This window comes from Laccaria bicolor, genomic scaffold (genome assembly GCF_000143565.1).
Source record: "Laccaria bicolor S238N-H82 LACBIscaffold_9 genomic scaffold, whole genome shotgun sequence".
NCBI classification, from domain to species: Eukaryota; Fungi; Basidiomycota; class Agaricomycetes; order Agaricales; family Hydnangiaceae; genus Laccaria; species Laccaria bicolor.
The window spans coordinates 1,318,478-1,341,837 of record NW_001889880.1 but is presented as its reverse complement, the minus strand read 5'-3'; the positions used below and the strand labels follow the sequence as shown (position 1 = coordinate 1,341,837).

At 47.5% G+C, this 23,360-nt stretch overlaps 9 protein-coding genes across 9 annotated transcripts; 4 read left to right on the top strand and 5 right to left on the bottom strand.

Annotated features, from left to right (window-relative positions):
* Window positions 1-76: 76 nt before the first annotated feature.
* LACBIDRAFT_326307 (uncharacterized protein) lies at window positions 77-1,266 on the top strand (the record flags this gene model as incomplete). Its single annotated transcript, XM_001880045.1, has 4 exons — window positions 77-201; window positions 222-224; window positions 926-1,048; window positions 1,074-1,266. The coding sequence occupies 4 exons, from the start codon at window positions 77-79 to the stop codon at window positions 1,264-1,266; spliced, it is 444 nt and encodes a 147-aa protein (XP_001880080.1).
* Window positions 1,267-2,177: 911 nt separating this feature from the next.
* LACBIDRAFT_319156 (uncharacterized protein) lies at window positions 2,178-3,324 on the top strand (the record flags this gene model as incomplete). The annotated part of the gene is made up of 8 exons (XM_001880044.1): window positions 2,178-2,198; window positions 2,278-2,326; window positions 2,383-2,486; window positions 2,534-2,575; window positions 2,648-2,678; window positions 2,733-2,858; window positions 2,909-3,198; window positions 3,265-3,324. The coding sequence occupies 8 exons, from the start codon at window positions 2,178-2,180 to the stop codon at window positions 3,322-3,324; spliced, it is 723 nt and encodes a 240-aa protein (XP_001880079.1).
* Window positions 3,325-3,558: 234 nt separating this feature from the next.
* Window positions 3,559-7,119, bottom strand: LACBIDRAFT_293969 (uncharacterized protein; the record flags this gene model as incomplete). Its single annotated transcript, XM_001879809.1, has 13 exons — window positions 3,559-3,816; window positions 3,872-4,459; window positions 4,515-4,569; window positions 4,649-5,156; window positions 5,204-5,329; window positions 5,386-5,541; window positions 5,592-5,822; window positions 5,881-6,036; window positions 6,088-6,246; window positions 6,299-6,559; window positions 6,740-6,773; window positions 6,910-6,936; window positions 7,064-7,119. 13 exons carry the CDS (start codon window positions 7,117-7,119, stop codon window positions 3,720-3,722), a joined length of 2,454 nt encoding a protein of 817 aa, XP_001879844.1. The 3' UTR covers window positions 3,559-3,719.
* A 749-nt stretch (window positions 7,120-7,868) lies between these two features.
* Window positions 7,869-9,477, bottom strand: LACBIDRAFT_184442 (uncharacterized protein). The gene is made up of 11 exons (XM_001879808.1): window positions 9,350-9,477; window positions 9,265-9,293; window positions 9,063-9,203; window positions 8,971-9,011; window positions 8,802-8,894; window positions 8,702-8,748; window positions 8,642-8,652; window positions 8,472-8,574; window positions 8,313-8,416; window positions 8,197-8,263; window positions 7,869-8,139 (listed from the first exon to the last, which is right to left on the bottom strand). The coding sequence occupies exons 1-11, from the start codon at window positions 9,374-9,376 to the stop codon at window positions 8,077-8,079; spliced, it is 726 nt and encodes a 241-aa protein (XP_001879843.1). The 5' UTR covers window positions 9,377-9,477; the 3' UTR covers window positions 7,869-8,076.
* Window positions 9,478-13,409: 3,932 nt separating this feature from the next.
* LACBIDRAFT_319151 (G protein-coupled receptor 89) lies at window positions 13,410-15,411 on the top strand (the record flags this gene model as incomplete). Its single annotated transcript, XM_001880043.1, has 10 exons — window positions 13,410-13,450; window positions 13,503-13,808; window positions 13,861-13,970; window positions 14,018-14,258; window positions 14,320-14,428; window positions 14,479-14,533; window positions 14,591-14,760; window positions 14,819-15,025; window positions 15,072-15,137; window positions 15,193-15,411. The coding sequence occupies 10 exons, from the start codon at window positions 13,410-13,412 to the stop codon at window positions 15,409-15,411; spliced, it is 1,524 nt and encodes a 507-aa protein (XP_001880078.1).
* Window positions 15,412-15,542: 131 nt separating this feature from the next.
* Window positions 15,543-17,134, bottom strand: LACBIDRAFT_248920 (uncharacterized protein; the record flags this gene model as incomplete). The annotated part of the gene is made up of 4 exons (XM_001879807.1): window positions 15,543-15,984; window positions 16,041-16,570; window positions 16,627-16,781; window positions 16,960-17,134. Coding segments are annotated over 4 exons (1,302 nt in total), but the record flags the coding sequence as incomplete, so codon positions are not given.
* Window positions 17,135-17,642: 508 nt separating this feature from the next.
* LACBIDRAFT_319149 (uncharacterized protein) lies at window positions 17,643-20,505 on the top strand (the record flags this gene model as incomplete). Its single annotated transcript, XM_001880042.1, has 6 exons — window positions 17,643-17,913; window positions 17,973-18,267; window positions 18,315-19,175; window positions 19,224-19,420; window positions 19,470-20,191; window positions 20,245-20,505. The coding sequence occupies 6 exons, from the start codon at window positions 17,643-17,645 to the stop codon at window positions 20,503-20,505; spliced, it is 2,607 nt and encodes an 868-aa protein (XP_001880077.1).
* A 623-nt stretch (window positions 20,506-21,128) lies between these two features.
* On the bottom strand, window positions 21,129-22,433 carry LACBIDRAFT_319147 (Sin3 protein; the record flags this gene model as incomplete). The annotated part of the gene is made up of 7 exons (XM_001879806.1): window positions 21,129-21,297; window positions 21,351-21,427; window positions 21,558-21,674; window positions 21,727-21,885; window positions 21,936-21,989; window positions 22,041-22,274; window positions 22,329-22,433. The coding sequence occupies 7 exons, from the start codon at window positions 22,431-22,433 to the stop codon at window positions 21,129-21,131; spliced, it is 915 nt and encodes a 304-aa protein (XP_001879841.1).
* A 231-nt stretch (window positions 22,434-22,664) lies between these two features.
* LACBIDRAFT_319146 (uncharacterized protein) lies at window positions 22,665-23,241 on the bottom strand (the record flags this gene model as incomplete). Its single annotated transcript, XM_001879805.1, has 2 exons — window positions 22,896-23,241; window positions 22,665-22,839 (listed from the first exon to the last, which is right to left on the bottom strand). Exons 1-2 carry the CDS (start codon window positions 22,958-22,960, stop codon window positions 22,665-22,667), a joined length of 240 nt encoding a protein of 79 aa, XP_001879840.1. The 5' UTR covers window positions 22,961-23,241.
* Window positions 23,242-23,360: the final 119 nt, after the last annotated feature.

The following is a 23,360-nucleotide window of genomic DNA, read 5'->3' as shown; positions in this document are numbered from 1 at the left end:
CCCTTGCCAATGGCCACCACCAGCCACAACCATCACCGTTGCTGTCACTGCCCACCATGATCACTGGCTGCCCACAATGACAACAGCAGACACCAGCCACAATGAAAATGAGGTGGCAACGCCATGTCACCTGCACCCAATGGCTGAACGACCTCTTGCCATGTCAACGGCTTGTGGCAACAACAACATGGCACATCAACAGTATGTGCCATGTCGTTCAGACAGTGAGTATGCTACAGGACAACAATATGACATCAAAGACAAGGAACAAGGGCATGACAATGAGGCCATGCAATGACAACATGACAATGAGGACCCAGTGATGGGGACACACAATGAGGAAATGACAAGGACGACAACATGATGGACGACAAAGACACGTCAAGTGCCCACCACCACAAACATGACGAGGGCTGCCTCATGAACTGTGACGAGGCCCAGCACCACTCCCTCCCCCTCCATTAGTCCCCACCACTCTCTCCCCCTCCTATCAGTCCCCATCAGTCCCCACCACTTCCTCCCCCTCCACTCCCCCTCATTCCCTCCCCCCTCCATCACAGTCCATCACTCTCCACCACTCTCTTTCCACCACTCTCTCTCCACCACACTCTCCCCTCTCTCCATCACCCTCTCTCCACCACCCTCTCTCCACCACCCTCTCTCCCTACCACTCCCTCCCCCCTCCATCACTCTCCCCTCCATCGCTCTCCACCACTCCCTCCCCCCTCCCTTTAACACACAATGTAGTAGAATAGATTTATGTAGTTCTATCAAATACACTGTGATTCTCCCTATTCAAGTCTAAATATCATAAAGAATTCTTAGAAGTTATGAGCATAAGGTCTGAGTTGATTAAGTCACATGACATCTAGCTAAGCTTGGAATTTTCCATAATATACTCTAGGCTCCAAAATATGTGTTTTAGGCCATTCCTGTGGATTCTAGTGCCATTCCTGTGGATTCTAGTGCCATTCCTGTGGATTCTAGTGCCATTCCTGTGGATTCTAGTGCCATTCCTGTCCATTCCTGTCCATTACTGTGGATTCCAGTGGATTCCTGTGCCATTCCTGCAGGAATCAGTGGGGCATGATGAAGTACTGCATGAACCTGCCAAATCAGCCCAATGTCGGTACCACAAACAGAAACCCTGCCCCAACTATGCAAACCACATCCAGCAAGGATGCGCAGCAGTGCAACACTGAAACGATGAGTCCAACGACAATGCCAAGCCACATCATTGACGATGGAAGCTGCCACGCTGCCTGACACACATGACAGGACTGGGACACAGCCCCATCTATGTAAGCATAAGTGGATGGGTGAATTGCAAAGAAGCGCAGGGGACATCTAAGTGACCACGACACAATACACATGGCATGGTGTGAAATGATGCCCCTCCATGTGGGAAATGGTTGGGCTGAGAAGCTGGGGATCTGAGTCGCAACTGGTATGTGGCCAGCTATGTTCCTGCCATTATGAAAGGTTGCATTAGGAGCATGGGTATCACAAGTAGATATATATGTTGGATTGCTGTATGTATTTACATCAAAATCTCTCAATATATTTCTTTTATACCTCAGATAGCGATGTTCTCAGGCAATTATACACTCACACCTTTGCACACTTATTGATATGTGTTTGGCATGTGATGTTGTGGGCTTTCCAACATCACATGATGATGCTCCTTTTTAGGAATTAGGTTTTCAGCAGAAAGTACAGTCATCCACCCACCAATGATACACCACCATCATTTGATACACTTTTGACCACCTAATATCTCACTCAATACTACATCAATTTTTGTGAAATAAATTTTAACATGCACTACAAGTTTACATCTACGGTAGTATAAAATTTGGGCACAATTGAAGCAGTATTGGTGCTGCTGTGAAGTTTTCAAAACGGACTGTTTCTGGAAATTGCTGCAATACAGTCACACCACCCTACGATACACCCATAATTTTGATTTTTCTTCCTGACATGTGGTTCAAACATTCTGAAATTTGGTAGGGTTATAGAATGTAATTTATCTCAAATATTCATGTAGTTTTTATAGCTGAATGTTGTATTTCAAATCATTGGATGCAAATTCTCAGTTTCAGCATATCATTAGTAGGTGGATGACTGTAATCAACTCACACAAACAACGATTTACAAACTTCGGTGTGCAAACGGCAATGCAAAGCACTGTAAACAAGGTAACGCGATCGTTACTGTCACATGACTTCTGCCTTACGCGCTTCGTCTTTTGGATGTTTGTTGCATGAGGACGTCTAGCTTTCGCTAGTTATCGGAAACTATGGTCAGAACGACCACTACGAGGACTGTGTGTACACCTGGAACTTTCACACTTTCGTTGACTTTGATATTGTCTCCCTGCAGCACATATCCCCCAACCTCAAATCGATGAGTCCATGCTCATAGCTATGCAGCAGCACATGGCACAGCAGGCTGCCTTTTCCCAGATTCCTGATGTCGTCAAAGGGGTGCGTTCGCCTCGCTCTCCTTATTTGCATCTGACCGACTCAACAAGCTCATCGTCCACTTCCACCAACCTGTTCTGGAAAATAACCTTGCAGAGATTACCCTCGCCTATGAGAGCGGACAAATATACTGAAAAATCTACTCGAGGACGGAATGGCCAGAGGCAGAGTTGATTGCTCCCCTCATCAATGACGGTGGGTCTCGATTCTACATTGAAGCACAGGAAAAAACCCTCTCACAAATTTCAGATTCCATATTCCTTGTCCTCTACCGCGAACTCTGCTACCGCCACGTTTACTCACGCCTCCAACTCAACCTCGACGATCGCTTCCATTCATACGAAAACAGCTGCAAGCTCTTCAACTACCTCTTAAGTCCGTATAGGTCTTTGCCCCTTTCGTCTTCGTCTGACCTGCCCCTTTAGATTCTGAGGGCCCCTGCACGGGCGATCTGTTTGATGTATGTGGCTGCGAAGCATATACAGTAGGTCGTCTTGAGGGCTTCAAATCTCTTCTAAATATTTCCTCCAGAAAACATGTCGTCCGCGGAGGGGTGACCAACGGTCATCAATGGATTTTCCTGATACTGAAACTCTACGAGGACGGCAACGGCGGCAAATTTTTCCAATCACATGCGATAAATCTCTTCATGGACGATGAGGGAGGTATTTGCCGCCTCAGAACCTCTTTAATCACAGCCATTATCGCACACTGGGTAGGTTTTGTGGTTAAACGTGACTATGCTGTGAACAATTACTGATCCTGAGTACTGGGACTTTAGATCCAGCATAGTCATGAAGAGTTTAGTGATGATATCTCCGATTTTTTTATGCAGGAATGACGTAGTTGAATCGTGTTCTCCCACCTCCCCCTTCCCTCTCTCACAGTTTCTGCTATAGTATATCCTTGTACCCCAATATGCATAAACTGGACATTGTCGATGACTCTCCTGATTCTCTGCGATTGGCCTCTGAGGTCGAAGATCATCTCAAGGATCAAAAGCCTCACGTCGAAGATTTAGAATCAGGAGCGATGCTGCAAGTATCTAAGTTCCAAATTAATCAATTCAAATTGTGTAATCCTTAATGCAATTGTGATGTTGCATACAAGAGTAACAAGATGCGAGTCAAAAAAAGATACAAGATACAAGGCATGTCTGTCATTAAGAAATGTCCAACAAGATCTCAACTTCAAGATCATATGAATGCCCACAAATTCTTCGCCGCCAACTAATTCTCATGTGTTCAAGTCAAGTCGGAAGAGGCAGTACAGAAGGGTGGGTGTCATGCACAACGGGCAACGTGAAGTTTTGATAACGGCATCTACGATGCACCTGAAACCCAGTATCAACTGGGTGTCAAAGAAAACACCAACGACAGAAATCATACCGGTTGCAAAATACATGGCCACACATGGTGGCCGTTATATCATCGCATGTGTCTGCTTTGCAGGCACGGCAATGGAGAAGGTTGGCGGATGAAGTTGTCGGAAGGGACGTCACGGAGCTCTCCATGGTCCTTGGTACGTCGGAATCTTGGTCGTGAGAGGCAATGCTGCTTGACGGTTCGACTTCTATAGTCCCAGCTCTCGTAGCTGAAGGCGTAGGACCATCAGATTTGGTCTCCTCCCTGTTCCAAGCTCTATTATTATACGGGCGAACCTGCGAAATCGGTGAAGGCTGTGGCGGTGTGCCAACTTCGACATCAAACGATGAACGAGAAATTTCAAGCTCCTGTGGAGACGTCGTATAGCTTTGTAAAGATGATGATGGCGATGAGGTAAGACCTCCAGCACCGATGTCCAGAATAACTGTTACTGGAGACGCCACTGGGGGAGACTCTGGAAGAGGCATTTGTGCCTCTGGGATGTCGAAATTGATTAGATCGACGGGAGTGGCCGCCAGAGGAGATATTTGCGGAAGGACCGCAAGCCCAGCAGGAGACGAAACATCAGGTGAACGCGGACTCGTACACTCGCTAGATGTTGGGAAGATTCAGCTAAATATAACATTTGAACGATGCTATTCCGTACCTGCTCGGAATGATATTGTAACTAATTGGAGGTACGGGCAAGTTTGAGGATACGCCTGCAGGTTGTGTTTTGAGCTTAGTAGACACATTAGAACACGAGCATTATCTCAAGCGCAGGTAATACCTCTAAAGTACCAGCAGGTGGGTCCTCCAATGGTCGGTTCACAGGCGTCTCTCCCCTGGACGTTGGGAGGTCAGATGAAAGCTCCAAATTACTATCGAACTTCAGGTCGATATCGTCATCCTCGTTCACGATCAGAGACCTCGAATCTAACGCGGGTTCCGAAAACTGTGGACGACTACGCCAAGGCATCCCTATTGCAGGGTACGTCTGATTATGATTTTGACCGTTCCGCCAGCCTTGCGCACGAATGCTTCCGGGGTAAAGGCGTGGGTGGAACTCGGGGGGTGGCGCGATTCGCCTTCCCTCGTTACTATTAAACCTTGAGAATCGTGGAGATATGACGCTCGTTGTTCTAGACGGAGCTGGATCTCCGAAAGATGATAGGGTATCGCTAACATAACCAGTTGATGAAAATGTTTCATCAAGGAGGGAGGTTGTCGAATCTGGAGCGCGACGATAGGTTGCAGGTGCAGAAGAGGGAGGCGACGGGATGCCAAAGCGTGAGGGAATCACGGACACCTTTAAATATCAGAACATCAATTGGATTTCTTGCAAATGTCAAATACCTGTTGAGCACGAGGAGGCGAGTCTCCGAAATTCATGTTTGGCCAGTGCGTGGGTGACTTTGGGCGAGTGATGGTCCTCTCTGGCGAGCGGAGGGGTATTTTAGATGCCGCAGGCACCTGAATATTCTAGAAAGAAGCGAATACCACTGTGAGAAATGAAGTAAAAGAAGAGTGTTATTTACTTGATGAGAGGCCCAAAATCTGTCCGTATCTCGCCCAGGAGGGGGCAGCCCGGTGGGGCTGAATAAGGGAGGTTGTACCTCGTTGATCGGCGATGCATAACTCATTGAAAGACGGAGATCCGGCGAATCGATTCGTCTTTCACCGAGGAGTAGGTCCTGCAAACCAGATTACAATCACATGGTTAAGAATGGTGGGTCTGGAATACCTTGAATCGATTGTGTGGACTAAGGGGCGTAAATCCCGTGCTATAGAGAGTGGTGTCTCTGTGTTTTGAGAGTTCTTGTGAAAAGACGGCAAGCGAGCTAGAAGCGACAGGAGTGGGGGCAGGGCCTTCAACCCGTGGTGGTGACATTGGTGGTGTGTTTGATGGGAGAAATGGCGAAGCGGCGGCAGGAGGTCCTTGCAGCGAAGACAATGGATGCTGCGCTTGGACGTGCTATGAAAAGGGATCATTGAGAATGAGCCTAGGGGCACAGCCAAAAAAATGAACAAACCTCGCGGAGCGCAGAATCATTCTTGAATCCTTGCGCACATTGTGTACAGGAAGGATGATTCTGTGACTCGAAATAATGACGGTTTAATTCTTCTTCGTAAACACTTTTTCCTCCACATAGCGCACACGGAATTTTTGGGTGAGCCGTCCGATGGTGCTAACACAACGAATAAGGCTGAGTCTGAACTCTGTGATATCATACACCTACCTCCTCACAGGCAGGAGTGTCCTTAAATCCCCGTCCGCACCGGGAACAGTTCGGATGAGAAGGAGATCCGCGGTAGTGGTCCTCTAGCGCAAATGGCGCATGAAACGGACGGTTGCAAACAGTGCAGTCGTATGTTGGAGGATGTTTCGCTTCCATGTGCTAGGAAGTGATTGGATTCAAAAGGGGGAAAATACCGACTTTGTGCACTTACTGCGTCGTATGCCTGCACTGATGAAAATCTTCTGTCGCAGATTGAACAAGACGGATGCCACGCTGAAGATGTCTTCATATGTTGCAGGAGGGCCTCCTTGTTGCTAAAATATCGATTTTCGCACTGGGGGCAGGTGGGCATCCTAGTGGAGAGTGGGACGCAGTACCAAAAAGAGAGGAAGGCGGACAACGCCGCGGCGCTGCTCTGAGCGACGAGGAAAGTATGGGGGAAGGAAAAAGAGGGGGAAGGGTAGAGGGTGATCTATACGGTGAGGCAATGCGCTGCCATGCGGCTTTGTCGTGTTCACAAGTTGTCTACTTGCAGCATGTTTTTTTGTAGAGTACTATGTTTTTGTTGAATCGCAACAATTGCGTCCCGCGCTAACAATACGATTGACGTTCAGTGAAGTGATCGACGTAGGAATGAATAGAAAATACATACCTGAGAGATCTGATTAACGGCGATCATTGAGGTACTAAGTATGAATCCAAAGTCAACTTCAGTCGTTCACCTCGAGGCCAGGGTTGGAAACGAGGCGATGGATAACCCTGAGAGTCCTAATCTTAAATTTCGTCATTTGCTCAACGACGCCATTGTGGCTAAGAGCTTACATGTTCGGCAGATTACGGGGATGGGTGCTAGAAGAGCACAGTCTTATCGCAGTTGTGGTACACATAGACTTGGAAGTTCAGAACAAACAGACATCGATAAAACGGTAGCCATGTAAAATGACATCTCAAGGCATACATCGGTACTGCGATTTACTTTATGTAACTCCTGGCAGCGTACTTAAAAAGAGCAGGACCGAGATTGAACGACATATTGCAGCATATCGCATTAGATCGCATTCCCTAAAAACGGAGAAAAGATACAAGGGGGTGCCGGCCCGGGAATCCCGTACCGGGACCCGGTTAGTTAGTCCAGCCACAGGCTGTGAAAAAAAAAAAAGGACACCTTGGGCAGAGGGCCTTCGATCATTAAGTTGAGTACTTTGCAGCATAATATAGTAACTACAGAATGTACTGGGAGGAATACAGCTCCAATAGAGGCCATCAAGCACCATGATATAAGATATTCATCAATTCCTGCCATATTTGGGCATTTTTTTGACATTACTTGAATTACCGTTGACCAACAATATCCTAAAATCTACAGTATGTCTAACATTGGTTTCATTCTATGTATCACACCATTGAGACAGAGCCAGCTGTTCTTGATGCGGAGGGCTTCGCAATCTGTCCAGATTGTGGTAGCCGTGTATCCTCATCAAATTCTCATATGCAAACAAGGTGTGCGAGAAACACTGGGTAAGTACATTGTATTATGAGAACTGAGTGATTTTCCAACTCACGTTATATGCCTAGTTCCATCTAAAAGTGTGGAACATGTGCAAGCACCCCGGAATTGTGCCTGCACGACTTGTGCAAAACGTGGGGAGAGCGCTCACAAATGATGTCATATTACTATATATAGACACGTTCCTGATTACGTTAGTTAGTTAGTCCACCTCAAGGTCACCTTAAAAAAAAAATCGACCCCGGGTCTTTTTTTTCAATGCCGGCACCCCCTTGAAAAGATATTCAGGGGTACATATTACGACAACACCCGCATCAGATCGCCTCGCAATGTTTTTCGTCGATGTGAGGAACCATTAGACACAAAGTACACCTAAGGGAAGCCTTACGCTTCCACGTAAATCTCAAGAATCCAAAAAAAAAAGACAACCTGTAGCCTTTCTCCCATTCGAAATACAGTACAATACGAGATGTCCACGCCCTTCAGTCCAGATAAAATTTATATGCCGCTCTCCATGCATCTTTTCCATCCGTTTCAATGACGTCCTGTTCAGAAAACATAAATATTTACACTTGACAGGCAAAACCTTATGATTGACTTACTCCATGACACGGAATAATCCTGTCAAACTCCCAACCAAGTACGGTCTTGGTGTCTCGTTTCATGGCTCTGATAGTCTGACTTTAGTAGCCGCTTGGACCGACAAAAAGAAACTTACTCCTTATCAACACCCAGTCTCCATGTGATTCTTGGATGGAGCCAAGAATACGGGCCAACGCCAACCCAGCCTAATAGCGTTGGAGGAGTTGGCGACTTTGAGTACTAGCAGCGGTGTTAGCTGTGAGAATCCGCATGAACGTAATAGATTGGACTTCACCTGCTCTTTGCACGGCAGATTCAGCAGGAGATCTGCTTCAATCAAGGATTTCGATTCCTCGTGGAAGAAGGCTACATCCTTATTCTTGAAGCCAGAAAAGTAGCTGTCCATGCGCAAAATCCAATTAAAATTTTGAATATTGGGTCATCGGGACGAAAGAGGCGAAATACCAATGTTTCACCTGTAAATTCTGTGAGATGCTGGTGTAGAGGAAGTGATAATGTACGCACGTCATCTTCAAATCCGTATTTAGTCCCGGGTGGATCACGTCCCCAGACTATATCTCAAATTCAGGGGAGAAAAAAAGAGAAGCACGAACATTGCACTGACCTCCATCGTATACGAGGGACTTATCGCTCGAGCGTTCAATCGCTGCCTGCGGGGCAATCAACTTCGCGCTAGGGTAAGCCTTCTTGAATTCGCCTGGTTCAACGTCAATAAATTGAGTATCCCTAACTGCGGGGAACACCTTGAGAACGGTGCATTAGATCAAACGCACCAAGAAACAAATAATGCACTGCGTCCGGAGACACGATAAACCTTCATTTGAACATGAGTAATTTGGTTCAATCATAGAACTCGCATACTCGCTTGACTGGACCAAGGTTATCTATCGTACTCTTGGTTTCCTCGTCTAGAGGTGTAGAGGCTAAGACCCATACGCCGCCGTCTTTCAGCTTAATGGCGGTCGAACGCCCTCCAAACGGAATGATGCCAAAGCGAGCAAAGGGCCTGAAACATAACCGCGTTAGCTAGAACTGTCGAACGGAAACAGGGGTTGGGAAACGCGCACCGAGAGAATGTCCAGACGCCCTTCGCAACCTGAATACATATCGGTGAGCTCGAGATAGTTATCCCTGTCTGAAAGTCACGCGCACCTCTCGTATAACGGTCTCAGACGACATTAGGCTTGTTCGATATTTGAATGAGGGAGTGGGACAAGAGTGGGATGTGGGAAAGAGGTAGAGAGCAGTGAGCGACTCTTTATGATGATACAGCGTTGCGTAGTGACGTCATCACATGATGAACCCCGATGCCGACATATGATCGAATCTCGATCATAATCGTTGGCGAGGTCATTACTGGTCATAATTTCGCGCATTGAGAAGCAACAGAAAATGGTACTCCCCACGCCGTTTGTTGCTACAAATGTTTTCCTGAGTTGTGTGCCCTTAGTTCAACGAGAAAACTTCAGCGATAAGTAGTACATTGGTAGTAGTAGGTAGCGTTTCGTGGCGGCCAGGTACACTCGGGGTAGTTGTTCCCGGTCACGACGTCCCTTTACCAATTTGCGTGCAACATTCAACATTGATGATATATCAAGGTCACGAAGGTCGGTGTACGTTGACAAAGGTCGTCGAAGTTTCATGTCCGAGTTGCCCTGATATTTCAAGTCATAGATCGGCGTCAGAATAAATTAGATTAAATACATGCTGGAAGAAGGGGTAATACGGGCAATCAGTAAAACTCTGCTCAATAGCACTCTGCATCATTCACGGCTTTCTTGAGGGTATCCTGCCAGTCTAAAGCGAGTTTCGTCAAGGTTTTACTCCGAGCTGTAAAGGGCGAAAACAAGTTAGAAACAGCATAAACTCCTCAAAGTCCTGGATAAGTCTTACCGAAAACTGATAACACATCCTTCAACAAATCGCGCTTTGGTATGCTGATAATAGTCGGACACCACCCGTCATCTCTCCCCGGTCGCCTATCCACACGTAAGTCCAAACCAACGACGAAACAAAACCAGTTAGCATACCAATATACAGGCCCAAAAAGCTCCTTGATCAACTCTTCCCCCTTCGCACGGAACCCCTCGTCTGCAATTTTCTTCGCATAAAGTAAAAGCGCCTGCTTATACTCCACAGGGCTTTCCAACAACTTTGTCGAATGCAGTTTAGTCTCCAAATGCCCCAGCGTCAATGCCGTGCTCCACCACTTCGGTCTGGGTTTATCATCAACACTGTCGTCGGGAGTTCCTCCGATACTTCCCTCGATGGAGGACATGATGCCACGGTTGGCTGTGGAACTGTTCCCCCGCTGTCTGCCTTGCCAGACGTCGGAGCCTTCAGACCACCACCGCTCAGCGACTTTGACGAACGTTGAAAGGGCTGGATCGTAGGAGTACACTACGCCGTTGGAGATATTGATTACGGGACAGCCATTGGGGCGCACTGATACGGATGTGAGGGTATGGTTTGGGGAGGACGCCAGAAGGGAGGTGATGGAAATGGGGGGGAAGAAGGCTGTCTGCTTCTTGACGTTCCTGTGCAACACGGTTATTTTATTTGCATGTAGAAAGAACTATCAGTGCCTACCATGAATAGAGTTGGCCTGAGGCTGTTATCACCATGAGAGCGCCTTTGGTCCCATCCATGGTCACACATGGCGACCCAAGGCTCATTGTTGGCATCATCCTGTCCAGTTGGGCGTCAATTCCCAAGAAAATCATAGCAACATGAGTAAGTACCTTCTTCCAGTATGCGAATAGACGTTGAGCGAGCCGTCCTGCATGGCTATGGCACAAAATTGACTGGTCGCTTTCAGTGCCACAACAGGTGAAGGAACATAGTCAAGCCATTGGGTAGTTTTCCCAGTAACAAACGCGACATCGGTTGTACCTTTTACTAAAATTCAGTACGAGAAGGCCAGAGGATGAATCAAGACAACATACCATCCTCCTCGTTATTTCTGGCCTCAAAAACATCTTCAGAGGCCTCCACCTCAGCAGACAAATAATTTAACAAGGGGGGAACAGGAAGCATCAACTTCGTCTCATGCCATGCACCCCCACCACTCCCACTAGACCACCCAGAAATTTCCTTCACCGCCCCAGGTATTATGTGATTTCGATCGCCTCCTAGTGTCCTAGCCTTGGCCGGCTTCGTATCGTCCCCATTCAAATCTGTCGTAGCCTTGCGCTTCCCCTTGCCAGCTGGGGAACTGGTATCCAGAGAGTCGATGGGGACGTCCATGTCAACATCCTGATCGTGTCGAGACCAATCCGGGATATCGAATGGTTGTTCTGATGGGGATGGGAAGGAGTTGTTGAGGCGTGAGGAAGAGGGTGGGAAGGCTTCTTTGGGTGATGGGTGGGAGTCCGGAATGTGAACAAGCGAGACTCGTCTTGATCCAGGCGCAGCTGGAGGGAGAGAAGAGATAATACCGTTTGTCGAAGGCCCTGCTTTTGCGGATGGAACTAATGCCCCACTACCTTGGACGAGGGTAGCCCTCTTCTTCCCCCCTCTCCTGGCTTGCAGGAAGTTCACTTTCCCTGTGTCTGCGGCGTTGACAAAGTCCGTGGTTTGAGGTTGAGGCGGAGCTTGTGGATTTTCAGGCGCATGGGCGTAACCTTCTGGTACGGGGGGCAGTTGGAAGTTGAATTTGGCTAGGTATTGTTCTTGAACCGAGTGGGGTGCAATGCCTTCTAATTCGTCTGTGTCAAAAGTGAACACAGCGAGGGTGCCGTCAGACGAAACCGCGTATAGCGTTAGACCGTCCCAAGACCTAAAGCGACGTGTTGGCTAGTTCCTTGTACTTAGATTCAATGGAATGTACCAGCTGAGGTCCATAATCTGTCTTTCGAAAACTTCCTTGGCTACTATCAGCGGCCTTGCTGACTTTGTTTGCCAGACCGAGACGGATCGGTCGTCTGCCCCTAACGCTACAACAGAACAGATGTTGGATGTTGAGACTGGCGCGTTCGCGTTACGAAGGAAGATATGTGGATTATATGCCTATACGCTAGAGCGTCAGTGCTATTCATGCTATAAAGATGACCCATTTACTGCAACTTCCACCGTGTTTTCATGTCCTACGAGACTGATCTCTGATGTCCATGTGTTGCGAGTGATCACAGCAGCAATGAAAACAAGGCCTTGGTTGTTTGTGGCATTCGATGCAGTGATATGAGCGCCATCTGGAGACCAACTAAACAAATAAAAATTAAGTCAAATGTCAAATGCGAATGAGGATTTGGATGCACCTGAGTCTACGAAAGAATGTGCTCCCAGGCGAATCCTCAAAGGGTTTCTTGACTTCTGCCTCCAATGACCAGTCTGTGGTTTTCCAGATTTTTACGGATCTATCGTCGGACTGAGTGGCAAGGAACTCTCCAACGGGGTCCCAGCACACACCCTTGACGAATCCTTGGTGTTGATCGAGCTTGCGTAGACGTTCTAATACGAAATGTAATAAGAAATATTGCTAGAAAAATTAGTGAATAGGCGCACCTAATGTGAAGCCACACCAAACCATCACCGCAGAATCCAAACCAACAGACGCGAGGTATCGGTCGGCGGGTGACCATGCGACGTCAGTAACGTCTGGTTATGAATAAATCAAACAGTATATTGGCAGAATGAGAGTGCAACGAACCGCTTTCATGCCCAGGAAGCCGTTTTAATGGTTTCCAACCCTCAACATTGACTTCATCTGATCCCCAAACCTTTCCTCTGGAGCTCCTACGCGCCAAAAGTCAACACTATTCAAAAAATTCGACGAAAAATGGCAAGACTTACGGATCCAAGTCCCAAATCATAACAATCTCATCATCACTCCCACTCGCAAGCCAACGCCCCGAATATGCCCACCTCACAGTAAGAACGGGGCCAGTATGCATTGTCAGGGTACATAGGGATTTTGGTGGTTTTCCCGACTCCTCCGAGGATTGGTTGAGGATAGGTTTGGTACTCCATATGCGTATCTTCGCGTCCAGACCTCCGGTGGCGATTCGCGAACCATCTGGGTGAACATGCACGGAGAATATGGATAGGCGTTTTGGATTTGTGTCACCCTTTGCTGAATCTTTGTGGATTACCCAGGCGGGTTTTGTAAAATGCATAAGACGCTGTAAATATCAGTTATCGACGCAGTTAGTACGGACGTCGTTTGAGGTGAAAGCAAAGTCGAGCACGTGAAGCAAACAAAATCAGAACGACGATGCGATTGGTGACAGAAACCTTACTTTTGTGTCTTGCTAGGTTAGTCCCGCTCTTTCTGTGCATTCAGATTCCAATCCATATTTGTTCACAGATTCTTTCTCTTCTTTGCATGCCGGAAATACCTTCTCCGAAGTCTGTACTCGGACTTGCAGTCGCTTTCGGCAGACTCGACACCGGGCGGGGGAGAGAGCACCCCAACTCACCAAGGAAATGAAATAGAATTAGACTCGCTTCCACCACCTACAACGCATACTCCGAAATCGAGCAAGTTTTTCAATGCGGGTACTACGTTTCTTCATACAATCGTCTCAAGAGCCATATTCTCCTGGATGTTTGCGGAGAGTTGCACCATGTTCTTCTTGCTAATGCTTCAAGGATTGGACATACTTTCTCCTCGGTGAGTGATGCTCTTCCCTTGTACTAGTGAACAAAACTAAGCAAACTCGCAGAACACGTCTAATAAACTGGAGATTTTCTCTGTTCTTTTTGATGGCCACCATCCTCGTTATCATCCCACTCTCCGTTAGTCTATTACTCGCCCTTGGTGCTGGAGGAGGAGGTGTGTCCTCATCACGTCCTTCCATTGCCACTACATACCATGCCCAGATTCTAGATCCTGCTTCAAAAGCCTACTTGGTCCACGTGTCGTATTCAGTCTCGTCCCCGTCGTTCTTTACCTCTTTGCCCTCTCCTACATCCCGCTGCCAGAAGCACTCTCATCCTCAGATATCACGACAGCGGCCCTCTCCCGCTTAATCGTGCTGGGCACAATTATCCTTGGCTTACTATCCGGTTTCGGAGCAATCAGTAGTTCTTGGCAGTATCTTCCCTTCCTTTCCCGTGCTCAGTACGTTTCGGTTTCATTATCTCATCGTCTCACTTGAGCCGCTGACCCAGATCCCCCAAAGGAGCGTCCCAGGGAACCAAGATGTGGACGCATCCGAATACGCCCTTGCCAGCATCCGAAACGACTTGAGAACGAGAAGGGCAGAAGCAGAACGCAGAGCAGAATCAAAGGTGCCCGTCATCTCTTCTTTTCAGTCGATTCATAATAACCCTCCTCTCAGGTGGAAGGGAGCTGGTTCTCTCGTGTAGGAACATCTTTTAGAGGTGGGGACAGTCGTGCGTATCATCTTTTGCTTTTTCAACGCCAAGATGGACTGACGTATTAGGTCCCAGTGACGCAAGAACTACTAGGCCTAGAAGCTCTCGAATACCAGATGAGCCGCAAGACTGAATCATTGCGGCAAAGACGGGATGCTGCCAAATACTCAAAAACTTTCAGAGGGAAGATGTTCAACGTTGCTGCGCGCATTTTCGCAGTGTATTGCGTTGTCCGGTTTATCAGCGTCAGTACTGGCTCTTCATGTCATCCTGCTCACTCTGCTACTTCTTTATTTCATGCAGTCACTGTATAACATAACATTCCTGCCGACTCGCCGTTCCTCATCGACGACGACCTATCCAGACTTGATCACCGATCTTCTTGCCCACATCTTGTCGTCTGAAGTCAAGTTGGAGGATGTCGCTTCGTTGTCGAGGCAGATCAGCTTGGCGTTGGTAGGAGTCATTATTCTCACTAGCATAAGGCTCGTTCTACGCGGAGTGACAAGAGTATGTTTTCCATCATTTAAAATTGAACACTTCCTCACTTTGACAGGCTCTACGTGTTACAAGTCGCAATCTTGGGGCCTCGCTCATGCTTCTGGTACTAGCCCAACTAATGGTAGCTTTCCTTTTCCTTTTTTCTTCAAAAGCTGTAACACAAATCTGTCTCCCAGGGAATCTACCTCCTCTCTACCGTAGTCCAAATGCGCTCGTCATTCCCACCACCACCCACCAAGCCAGACGCCGACGCGACCGTCACGAACCTCTTCTCCACCATCCCCGAATACGAGGTATTTGGGTCCCTCTTCGACTGGTCATTTCTATCCTCCTTCGTAGCGTCTGCCTTTGTCCGATGGGGCGCGGAGAGGGTGAACGGTGATGACGACAGCTAACGTACCACTATAGCGCGTATATCATTTTTTTTATTCCCAGGCAATGACGACAAGTATGATTGAAAAACAACAATGAATGAATGATGCAAGTACAGAGATGAGAAATGACTTCTAGATCGTGATTGGTGCTCCTACATTAACTCTGCACGTTTACTTGAACTAGAGCAGAAAGTGAACGTCATTTGAGTGTTATCGAGGAGCCAAGAGAGTCTACTCACGTTCTTTCCATCCACCCATTTCTTACCATCGACTTCCAGATCCCAAGCAAGCGCAGCCTCAAAGAATGCCTTGTCCTGCTCATTGGCGAGATCAAGCTTGACGTACTCGTACGACTCCCAATCGGGGGCGACGTCCACGACAGGCTTCACCTCGAGACCACGGAGGATGAGGGCACCAGAGATAACAGAGTCGTTGGTTTGACCAAGGACACCAACGGAACCAAAAAGGTATTTGCGGGACGCCTCGAGACGGTTGAAGTATCCGCCGATCTGGTTGGACGACATGAACGTCTGGGTGAGTTCACTGTTGTACTTGAAGTTGACCCTCCACACGGAGAACCCGGCAGCGTCAAAGCTAAGCGTGTAAATCATGAGGATAAGGATAGGAAAAGATCTGCAGAACAGACACACTTTTGGTAGAACCACTCAAGAGCACCGCCAGCACCACGGGTCTCCTTGTTGGAGTAAGCGCGTTTCCAGTCCTCGAGGTTAAAGGTCGACTTGGGGAGGTCGTCAAGAGGGTTTTTGACCTTGGGTTCCTCAGGCACGAGAGGCTCCTCTTCCTCATCATCAGCTTCCTTGGCCTTGGGCTTCTTCTCGGGCTTCTTCTCGGCTTTGGGAGCAGCAGGAGCGGCAGCAGGCTTAGGCGCCTTCTCTTTCGCGGGGGGCACGAATTGAATGGCCTTCTCGGCGTAGACGATGGGGCCGTAGATCTCCTTGACCTTGGGTTGGTTGGAGACGGTCTCTAGATGCCTGATGAGATTTGGGAGTTTGGCACGCAGTGGCGCATCGATAGTGACATCCACAGCTTTTTGAATGAGGACGGCAATGTAGAGATCGGCGAGAGTGATACGTTCGCCTACGAAGAAGGTGCGCGTGGATATGTGTGCCTCAAGGGTGTCGAGGGCGCGGTTTTGGCGCTCAACAAAAAAGGTATGGGTCTGCAAAGGGTACTTAAATTTGCGTTGTATTGAGAAGCAATCATTTGTTCACTCACAGGCTTATTGTAAGGGACAACACCGGTGCAAATGCCACGGATGAAATCAGTGTAAACGTCAACCTCTGATTCCACAAGATGGATCCATTGGTCGACAAGAGCTGCATCCTGGAGTGTGTGTCCAAGAAGGCCAGAGTTTGGTGCAAGAGCAGCCACTGTCGCAAGCAAAATAACAACGTCAGAACTGGGATCGTCAGAAGCAAGTTGATGCAAGGAAGGTCAGATTTTCAAGATCTCGACATAAATGTTAAGACAGGGATAACTGAAATGGTGGATACTCTCATCTTCGATGGTGATACAGCGATCGATTAGATAGCGGATAAGATGACCCACCATAGCGCCCGATGGCCTGGCTCTCAAACAGATTGAAGCCATCCTTTCCTTCCCAAGCAGGGATTTTGCCGTGGGGGAACTTTGACAAGAATTCTGGCTTCTTGTTGTCGACATAGTGCTCATATTGGGCAGGTAATTCAATTTCGATACCACCCAAGGCAGCAGCGGCCCTGATCTAAATGACATGGGATCCAGTGATGAGCGAAAAGATCTGGAAGTGCAACAAAGAGGTACACTTACGGCCTTTGCTTTCCACTGCCTTTCGACGGTCCAGAGAGTGCCAGCTGAAGACATTTTTGAGGATTTAGATGATAGATGCGAGCAAAGGTCTTTCAACTCAATTTTTTGATTATCTTTGAATCACGTGGATACTTCAGGGCTGGCACCTAATGAATCGATTTTTGGACGCGAAGTCGTGCCAGTGAGGCGTCCTAGAACTTCAATTACCGTCGTCTATGCAATTCTTATGAATGTTTTATGCATTGTTTTCCAGATACTCATGAGTAGAAAATTCATGTCAAACTTTGTAGCGCAAACTCTTGTCAATGGTCATGTGATGTCACGTCCTGCAACGGCCCTAAACATGACAAGTCTCTCATCCGGTGGCGAGAGTTTCTTTTCTCCCGATGACTCCTGAATAGTAATAGTAGCAAACGACGCCGAAGTATTCACCTTGACATCCAATGCCTGAAACACAATTCAAGATATCTCAGCTAAACGGCCAGACCCGTCTTGTTGAATTTCCAGACATTCCAACTTGGGAGGCTCTTGCATCCAAGTTGGAGCCCCTTTACGCTATCCCATCTGAAAAGGTGGGAGTTACCTACATCGACAACGACAATGACGAAATCACTCTGTCCTCGAACGATGAGCTACAGAACTTCTATCGACGTTCTCACCTTTCTGATAAAGTCATCAAATTCAAAATATTCGACCTAACGTCGGCCCCAGCTGGTGAGCTTATTACTGAGGAAGAAACTGTTCATTTCAATCCTTACCCCCCCATCCTCTAGGTGGCGAGGGGAAACAGAACATCACGCCATCCAGCTCCATGGATACTGTCAATGACATTGAGGAGAAAGTCAAAGCAGAGCTTCTGATACTTGAACCAGCAGTCAGGTCATTTCTAAACAATCCAGAGTTACCAGCTTGGGTTCCTCCTCAGTTTACTGTGCCAGACTATCAGGAGTTTCTGGCAAAGCTGCAGATACCAATGTATCGCAATCACCAACCAAGTCTTTTACTCCATGGTCTTGATAAGTGTGATGGTCAGAAAATTAAAGAGGCGTTTGACAATGAAACACCCATGTATGTCATTGTAACTTTTCTGAACCTTCTTTCATGCCCAAGTGCAGATGCATTGTAAACACATCTGGATCGGGTAAAACCCGGCACATCATGGAAGCCCTCACAGTATTCTGGGGGTTTTACGTAGTCACAACTCGGGATGCAAACGGTGTTGGCATTAGGGATTTGCAAGATGCGTTAGAATTAATTGGTCGTTATCGGCAATGGGTCCCTGACCTTCATCAAGTTCCTGCCGATAATCGTGCTGCTCAGGATGCCATAAATAACCAAATTGCATCTAGGGCCTTTCGGAGAGTCCTGGCTGCAAGGATAGTGGTCTTCGAGCTTTTTTTACAGGTTGCTATCCAGGTTGATGGGTGCTTGCAGGAGAAGCATAAGCGAATTTGGCTTCTCTTTCAGTTGTTTGACCAACTAGATCCTCGGGGTGGGGCCTTGCACCCATTTACCTATATCATCAACAAGCTCCGCAATGCCTCGGATGATGCACTCGATAAATTGATTGTTCACCTAAGCAACATCGTAACGACGTATTTTCCTTACTCCCGGCTCATTTTGGGACTTGACGAAGCACAATGGGCTGCCAGACTATATCCCCGTTCTGGCATGTCATCCTCCAACCCTGGAGCATTTCGATCCATAATCCGTGAGATGGTTAGAGCCTTCAGCAAGGCACAAGTCAAGCTTGTTGTGTCAGGTACTGGTGTGTCGCTTGCAGACCTCGAGGATAGCGTAGTAGCCTCGGGAGTTGGGAAACCTCGTCATATAATTGAAGTGTTTCATGAGCTTGGGATGTTTGAGACCTGGCCGGAATTTAGGGACTTTCTTCAACGCTACATCCCAGTGTCTCTTTTGTATAATGCTTCAGGATATCATCTCCAACAACGGATGCGAGAATATCTTATGGGTCGGTGAGTTACCCATGTCCTGCTTAATTGTGCGAGTCTCACCAGCAATAGATACCGATTTTGCGTGTCATTTGTAGAATGCTTCCTGATGAATGGGCTGCATTCACCACACAAATTGCTGAATGAGTATCTGTATGAACATCTCGATTGTTTTCCAGGCGATATTGGTGACCCCTTCATTTCGGATGAACCTGATCTCCATATTAAAGTCACAGTGAAGGGTTTTGACTGGGATAGGCTCCAGTTAGGTTCGCTCTTGTCATTTCACTTTATGTCCCTCCTCCTGACATTGAGCAGATTCCAATGCGACTCAGGAAGCACTAAGCATTGTCCGATCACACATGACTAGAGGACAATCTCCGCTCTATGGACCTGTGACTGCCCGTCTGGTCGAATATGGCATAGCTCGTCTTCGTCAAGATCCTCGTCGTCAAGAGCATCATGGGCATATAGTTGAGCCCCTTGCATTTTTGTCAATTATGCGATGGCTCCAGCGCCACAGCACCACCAGTGTGGCTGCAGATCTGCGGCGAGAAGCTGCTGACTCTTCCGGCTCGCGCGGATATGCTTTTGAGCATGCTGTGGCTCTCTACTTGCTTCAAAGGCTGCGATATCCAGTCCCCTTGAGCACAGTCTTTGATTTTCATTCCGAACACACGCCTCCATGGGCAAATGAAGAGGCCCACCTTGTTGCAAGACTTGATGGGGCTGGTGTACCTGTGGATATTACAGGAAAGGCTCCACAGAACCCAGGTCTTGGTGTTGTTGTTTATGCAGAAAGCATCAATGAAATCATACACTGGATCGAAGGTCCTGATTCTACCCCAGCTATCCTTATTCCAAGCCCCTTATTTGGCCCAGATATTTTAACAAGGGTCAAGCTATCATCATCAACATCGCTCACCATTCTGATGGGCCAAGACAAATCCTACACAACCGGAAACAAAGAATCTTTAGATTCAGCAACACTCAGTAATGCCCTCATATCTATGCATCCAGACCACTGGTTTAAGTTGAATGTGCGTTAGTTAGTTTTGTCAATTTCCTCAGCTAATCAGAACTCTTATGGTAGCCTCAACGTCAGAAACTCATTGATGTGATGAAAAAACACAATGTTCTCCGGTTCGTAGCAGGCTATCCATTGCCTCCCAATCTCAACGCAACAGCAAAGTCTGTCAAAAAGGCTATCAGTGGATTCGACTCAAAAGACGCACTGGCATCAACTAGATTTGATGATTTACGACAACATTTCAAGTCAGAGGGGGCTGTAGATGTGCTCGAACCGATGGACGTTGCACTCACCTACAAGCGAAAAGCAGGTGAAATTAGCTGATGACAATGCTTAGCCTATAAACTACGATTTATGATACTCTTGGACAAAGTGCAGCTGTATGTATGTAACATTTTCTAAATTGTGGCTGTTCACCATGAAACACTACATGGTGAGGGGAAAATTCAAGTTGGTCATTTCCAGGGTATTCAAATACCCTCTGGTGCATTGTTTTAACTTTTCTCCACACCTCGGCACATTCCTGCCCAGGGTTTTACCCATTCAGCGCTGCCTGCCTGGAAATCGCTATCAACGTTAACCTAACTGCGTATAAGCGAGTGTGAATGGTAATAGTAAGTACTAGGATAGCGCTGACGTTGGCCTTTCATTGGGGTGCGAATTTGCCGAAGAGTGGTGCATCACCTCGACGGCGACAGAATTCTTCAATCGGCTGCATTGTTCTCTGAGATGGAATTTGTTGCCTAGATTGGAGAATAGTTAGAATCAAGTAGTGTAATGTGCCAATTACAAGCCAACATTATATGGTCTAGGAGCGGAGAGTAGAAGGCAACAATCCAGACGATATAAGTTGATACTCTCGGAGATACAAGATATATAAAAAACAAGGTTTCACGACTTTGCCTTCGCTGCCTCTATCCATTTTCTCCGTAGGGCGTTCCTAGGTTTCAAGCGCTGGGAGTTCTTCTCCATCTCCTCTTTGCTCCTATACTTCCACAGGAAGTCTTCTGTTTTGACACATAGAATAGCCGATATGTTCGCACGCAGACCTTTATCTCAAGGCCATCTTGTGTTGAGACGTCTGGAGGGGTGTCTCGAACGGCAGCAGGGATGTTTCTGTCAAGGCAGTTTGTCAACTTTGAGCCAGGGATGATATTGAATGTGCTGACCTTCTCAAGAAAGGGCGCTTGATCCTGGTCTGAGATATACCCGGCGTAGTTTCGGACCGGCCAACAAGAGCCAGAAGCTTCAAAGAGTAAGAAGCAATAGCGCATTACCGCAACAAATGAGTCAAGATAGGCTTGCCAACGACCTGACAGTACTTCCGAGTCATCAAAGCTTAAATCATCCTTGCCAATCATTTAGGCCAGACTCGCACGTAGACAGTCCTTGTATGTAAATTCCGGCATAGGGCTTCGCCCCAATGGAATAGAATGGAACGAAAAAAAATCCTTGCCAATCAGCTGAATAGTGATCGTCTTCGAATCCGAAAGCTAAATATGCGTAGTCAGCGGCCGTCAAGATGAACGCCTTCAGGTGGCTTACCCAGTCGATACGGAATGGGTTCTCATCAGGTCCAAGAACCTTCTCCGCGTTGCGTCGGCTATTTATCTGGTCTTGAGTGGTCCGAGAGTTGAGAGACCTCTCCCGTTTAAGAATCTCAAGTAGATCTTGACTCTTCGAATCTAAGAACACAGCTTGCACCTGGATGTGCTGTGAGCAAAGGGTTAACGTTACCTTGTAAGCGAGCTTACCTGCTTGACGATCGTCCCAACAAGCTTGTCGATCGTAAACAGCTGATAGGCATTCTGTCCAAACATCAGTTCTGTGGAAACAAATTGAAAGCGAGTAAGTAATACCTTAGTTCCAAACATACCCCTCATCTGGTCCTCAAAAGCATGTTGTTTAAGTTCATTATCAAACAGCCGCTCGCATGACTCAAGCATGAACTCGTAGTAATGCTCAGCGCGGGGAGTTTCGCCATTTTGCAGGCGGTCTGTTGGACCGACGTGATTGAGCCTCCGAGTTCTGGGATCTTGTGCAATAATTTCGGCAGCAAGGTCTTTAAACAGGTGAAGTCTAGAATAAAGCATCTGCAGTGACGTCAATGAATAGAAGGGACAACAAAAATACAAAAAACAACTGACCTCAATCAAACGCAGCAGGGTATAAAAAACGGTATTCGTGAAAAATATATTCTGCCTCGGTAGCCGCCGAGCAGATGGGTCACCCTTTAGCTCTTCCTCAACCATTACAGGGGAAGCCAGACGCGATACAGAAGGTGTAAGGGCTTCCTGAGCCCTGGTCTTTCGGCTAGTTGACTTTGCTTATTCGCTCTTCAGCAATTTTTTCCGTAGATCGCTGCCTGACGATAACCCATTGGCTGTTTTCCGACCTCGACCCGTCCTGGGGCTGCTCGTGCCGTTGCTGGACACCTCCGCATCGTCTACGTTGCTGGCAGCGTCTGCATCACTGAGGTCACTCTACGGCGTCTCTTGCACAACGACAAACTCAGAGTCAAACGCGACAGGATCAAGGGTGAAAAATATCGGAATGAAATTCCGGAGAAACCCTTCAATGCGCTTGCGATCCGTCAAGTTGATTTGTCCCTGAGACCGATCGAGAAAAGAAAAAGTCAACTTCATCGAGTCTTGAAGACTGAAATCGAGAAAAGAAAAAGTCAACTTAGAATCTGAACGTCATCTATGACAAACTGCAGTTGATGTCTCGGCCTCGTCCTCGCGAATAAGGGGTCAATCAAAGAGGCCCGTTTGTCCATCTGATCCTCCCTCGCAGCTTCAATTTGGCTCACGAATGACTTGGCTTTCTTATCCGCCGCCTTGAAATCAATAGCTTGATGATCCAGACTCTTGGAATAATTCCGCGCATCCACCTCTCGCTAAATCTTATTCCACTCTCGCTGCGCCCGCTTCCACTCCTCTTCCTTCTGCTTCAGACGTTGCAACACCACCGGGACGCAGGGATGTCTTGCATAGCTTGCATAACCTCCAAACCGGCTTCCCTGCCATATATCTTCTTAACTATGCGTTGGTGGATCGGTTTCCATGAACGACCGAGGTTCGGTTTCAACTTGAAGTTCCCACGATCCTCTATGTTCATCTGCGATTTTATTGCTGATAGGCTCGAGGATCGTAATGGTCCGCACGATCGCTTCGAGG

Bases quoted from the DNA above. Each gene is read 5' to 3' on its own strand.
- LACBIDRAFT_184442 (XM_001879808.1), bottom strand. From the start codon at position 9,376: ATGTCGTCTGAGACCGTTATACGAGAG. The intron at 9,204-9,264 runs GTGCGCGTTTCC...GTTATGTTTCAG, and splicing joins GGCGTCTGGACATTCTCTCG to GCCCTTTGCTCGCTTTGGCA. The intron at 8,895-8,970 runs GTGCGTTTGATC...ACGTTGAACCAG, and splicing joins AGTGCATTATTTGTTTCTTG to GCGAATTCAAGAAGGCTTAC.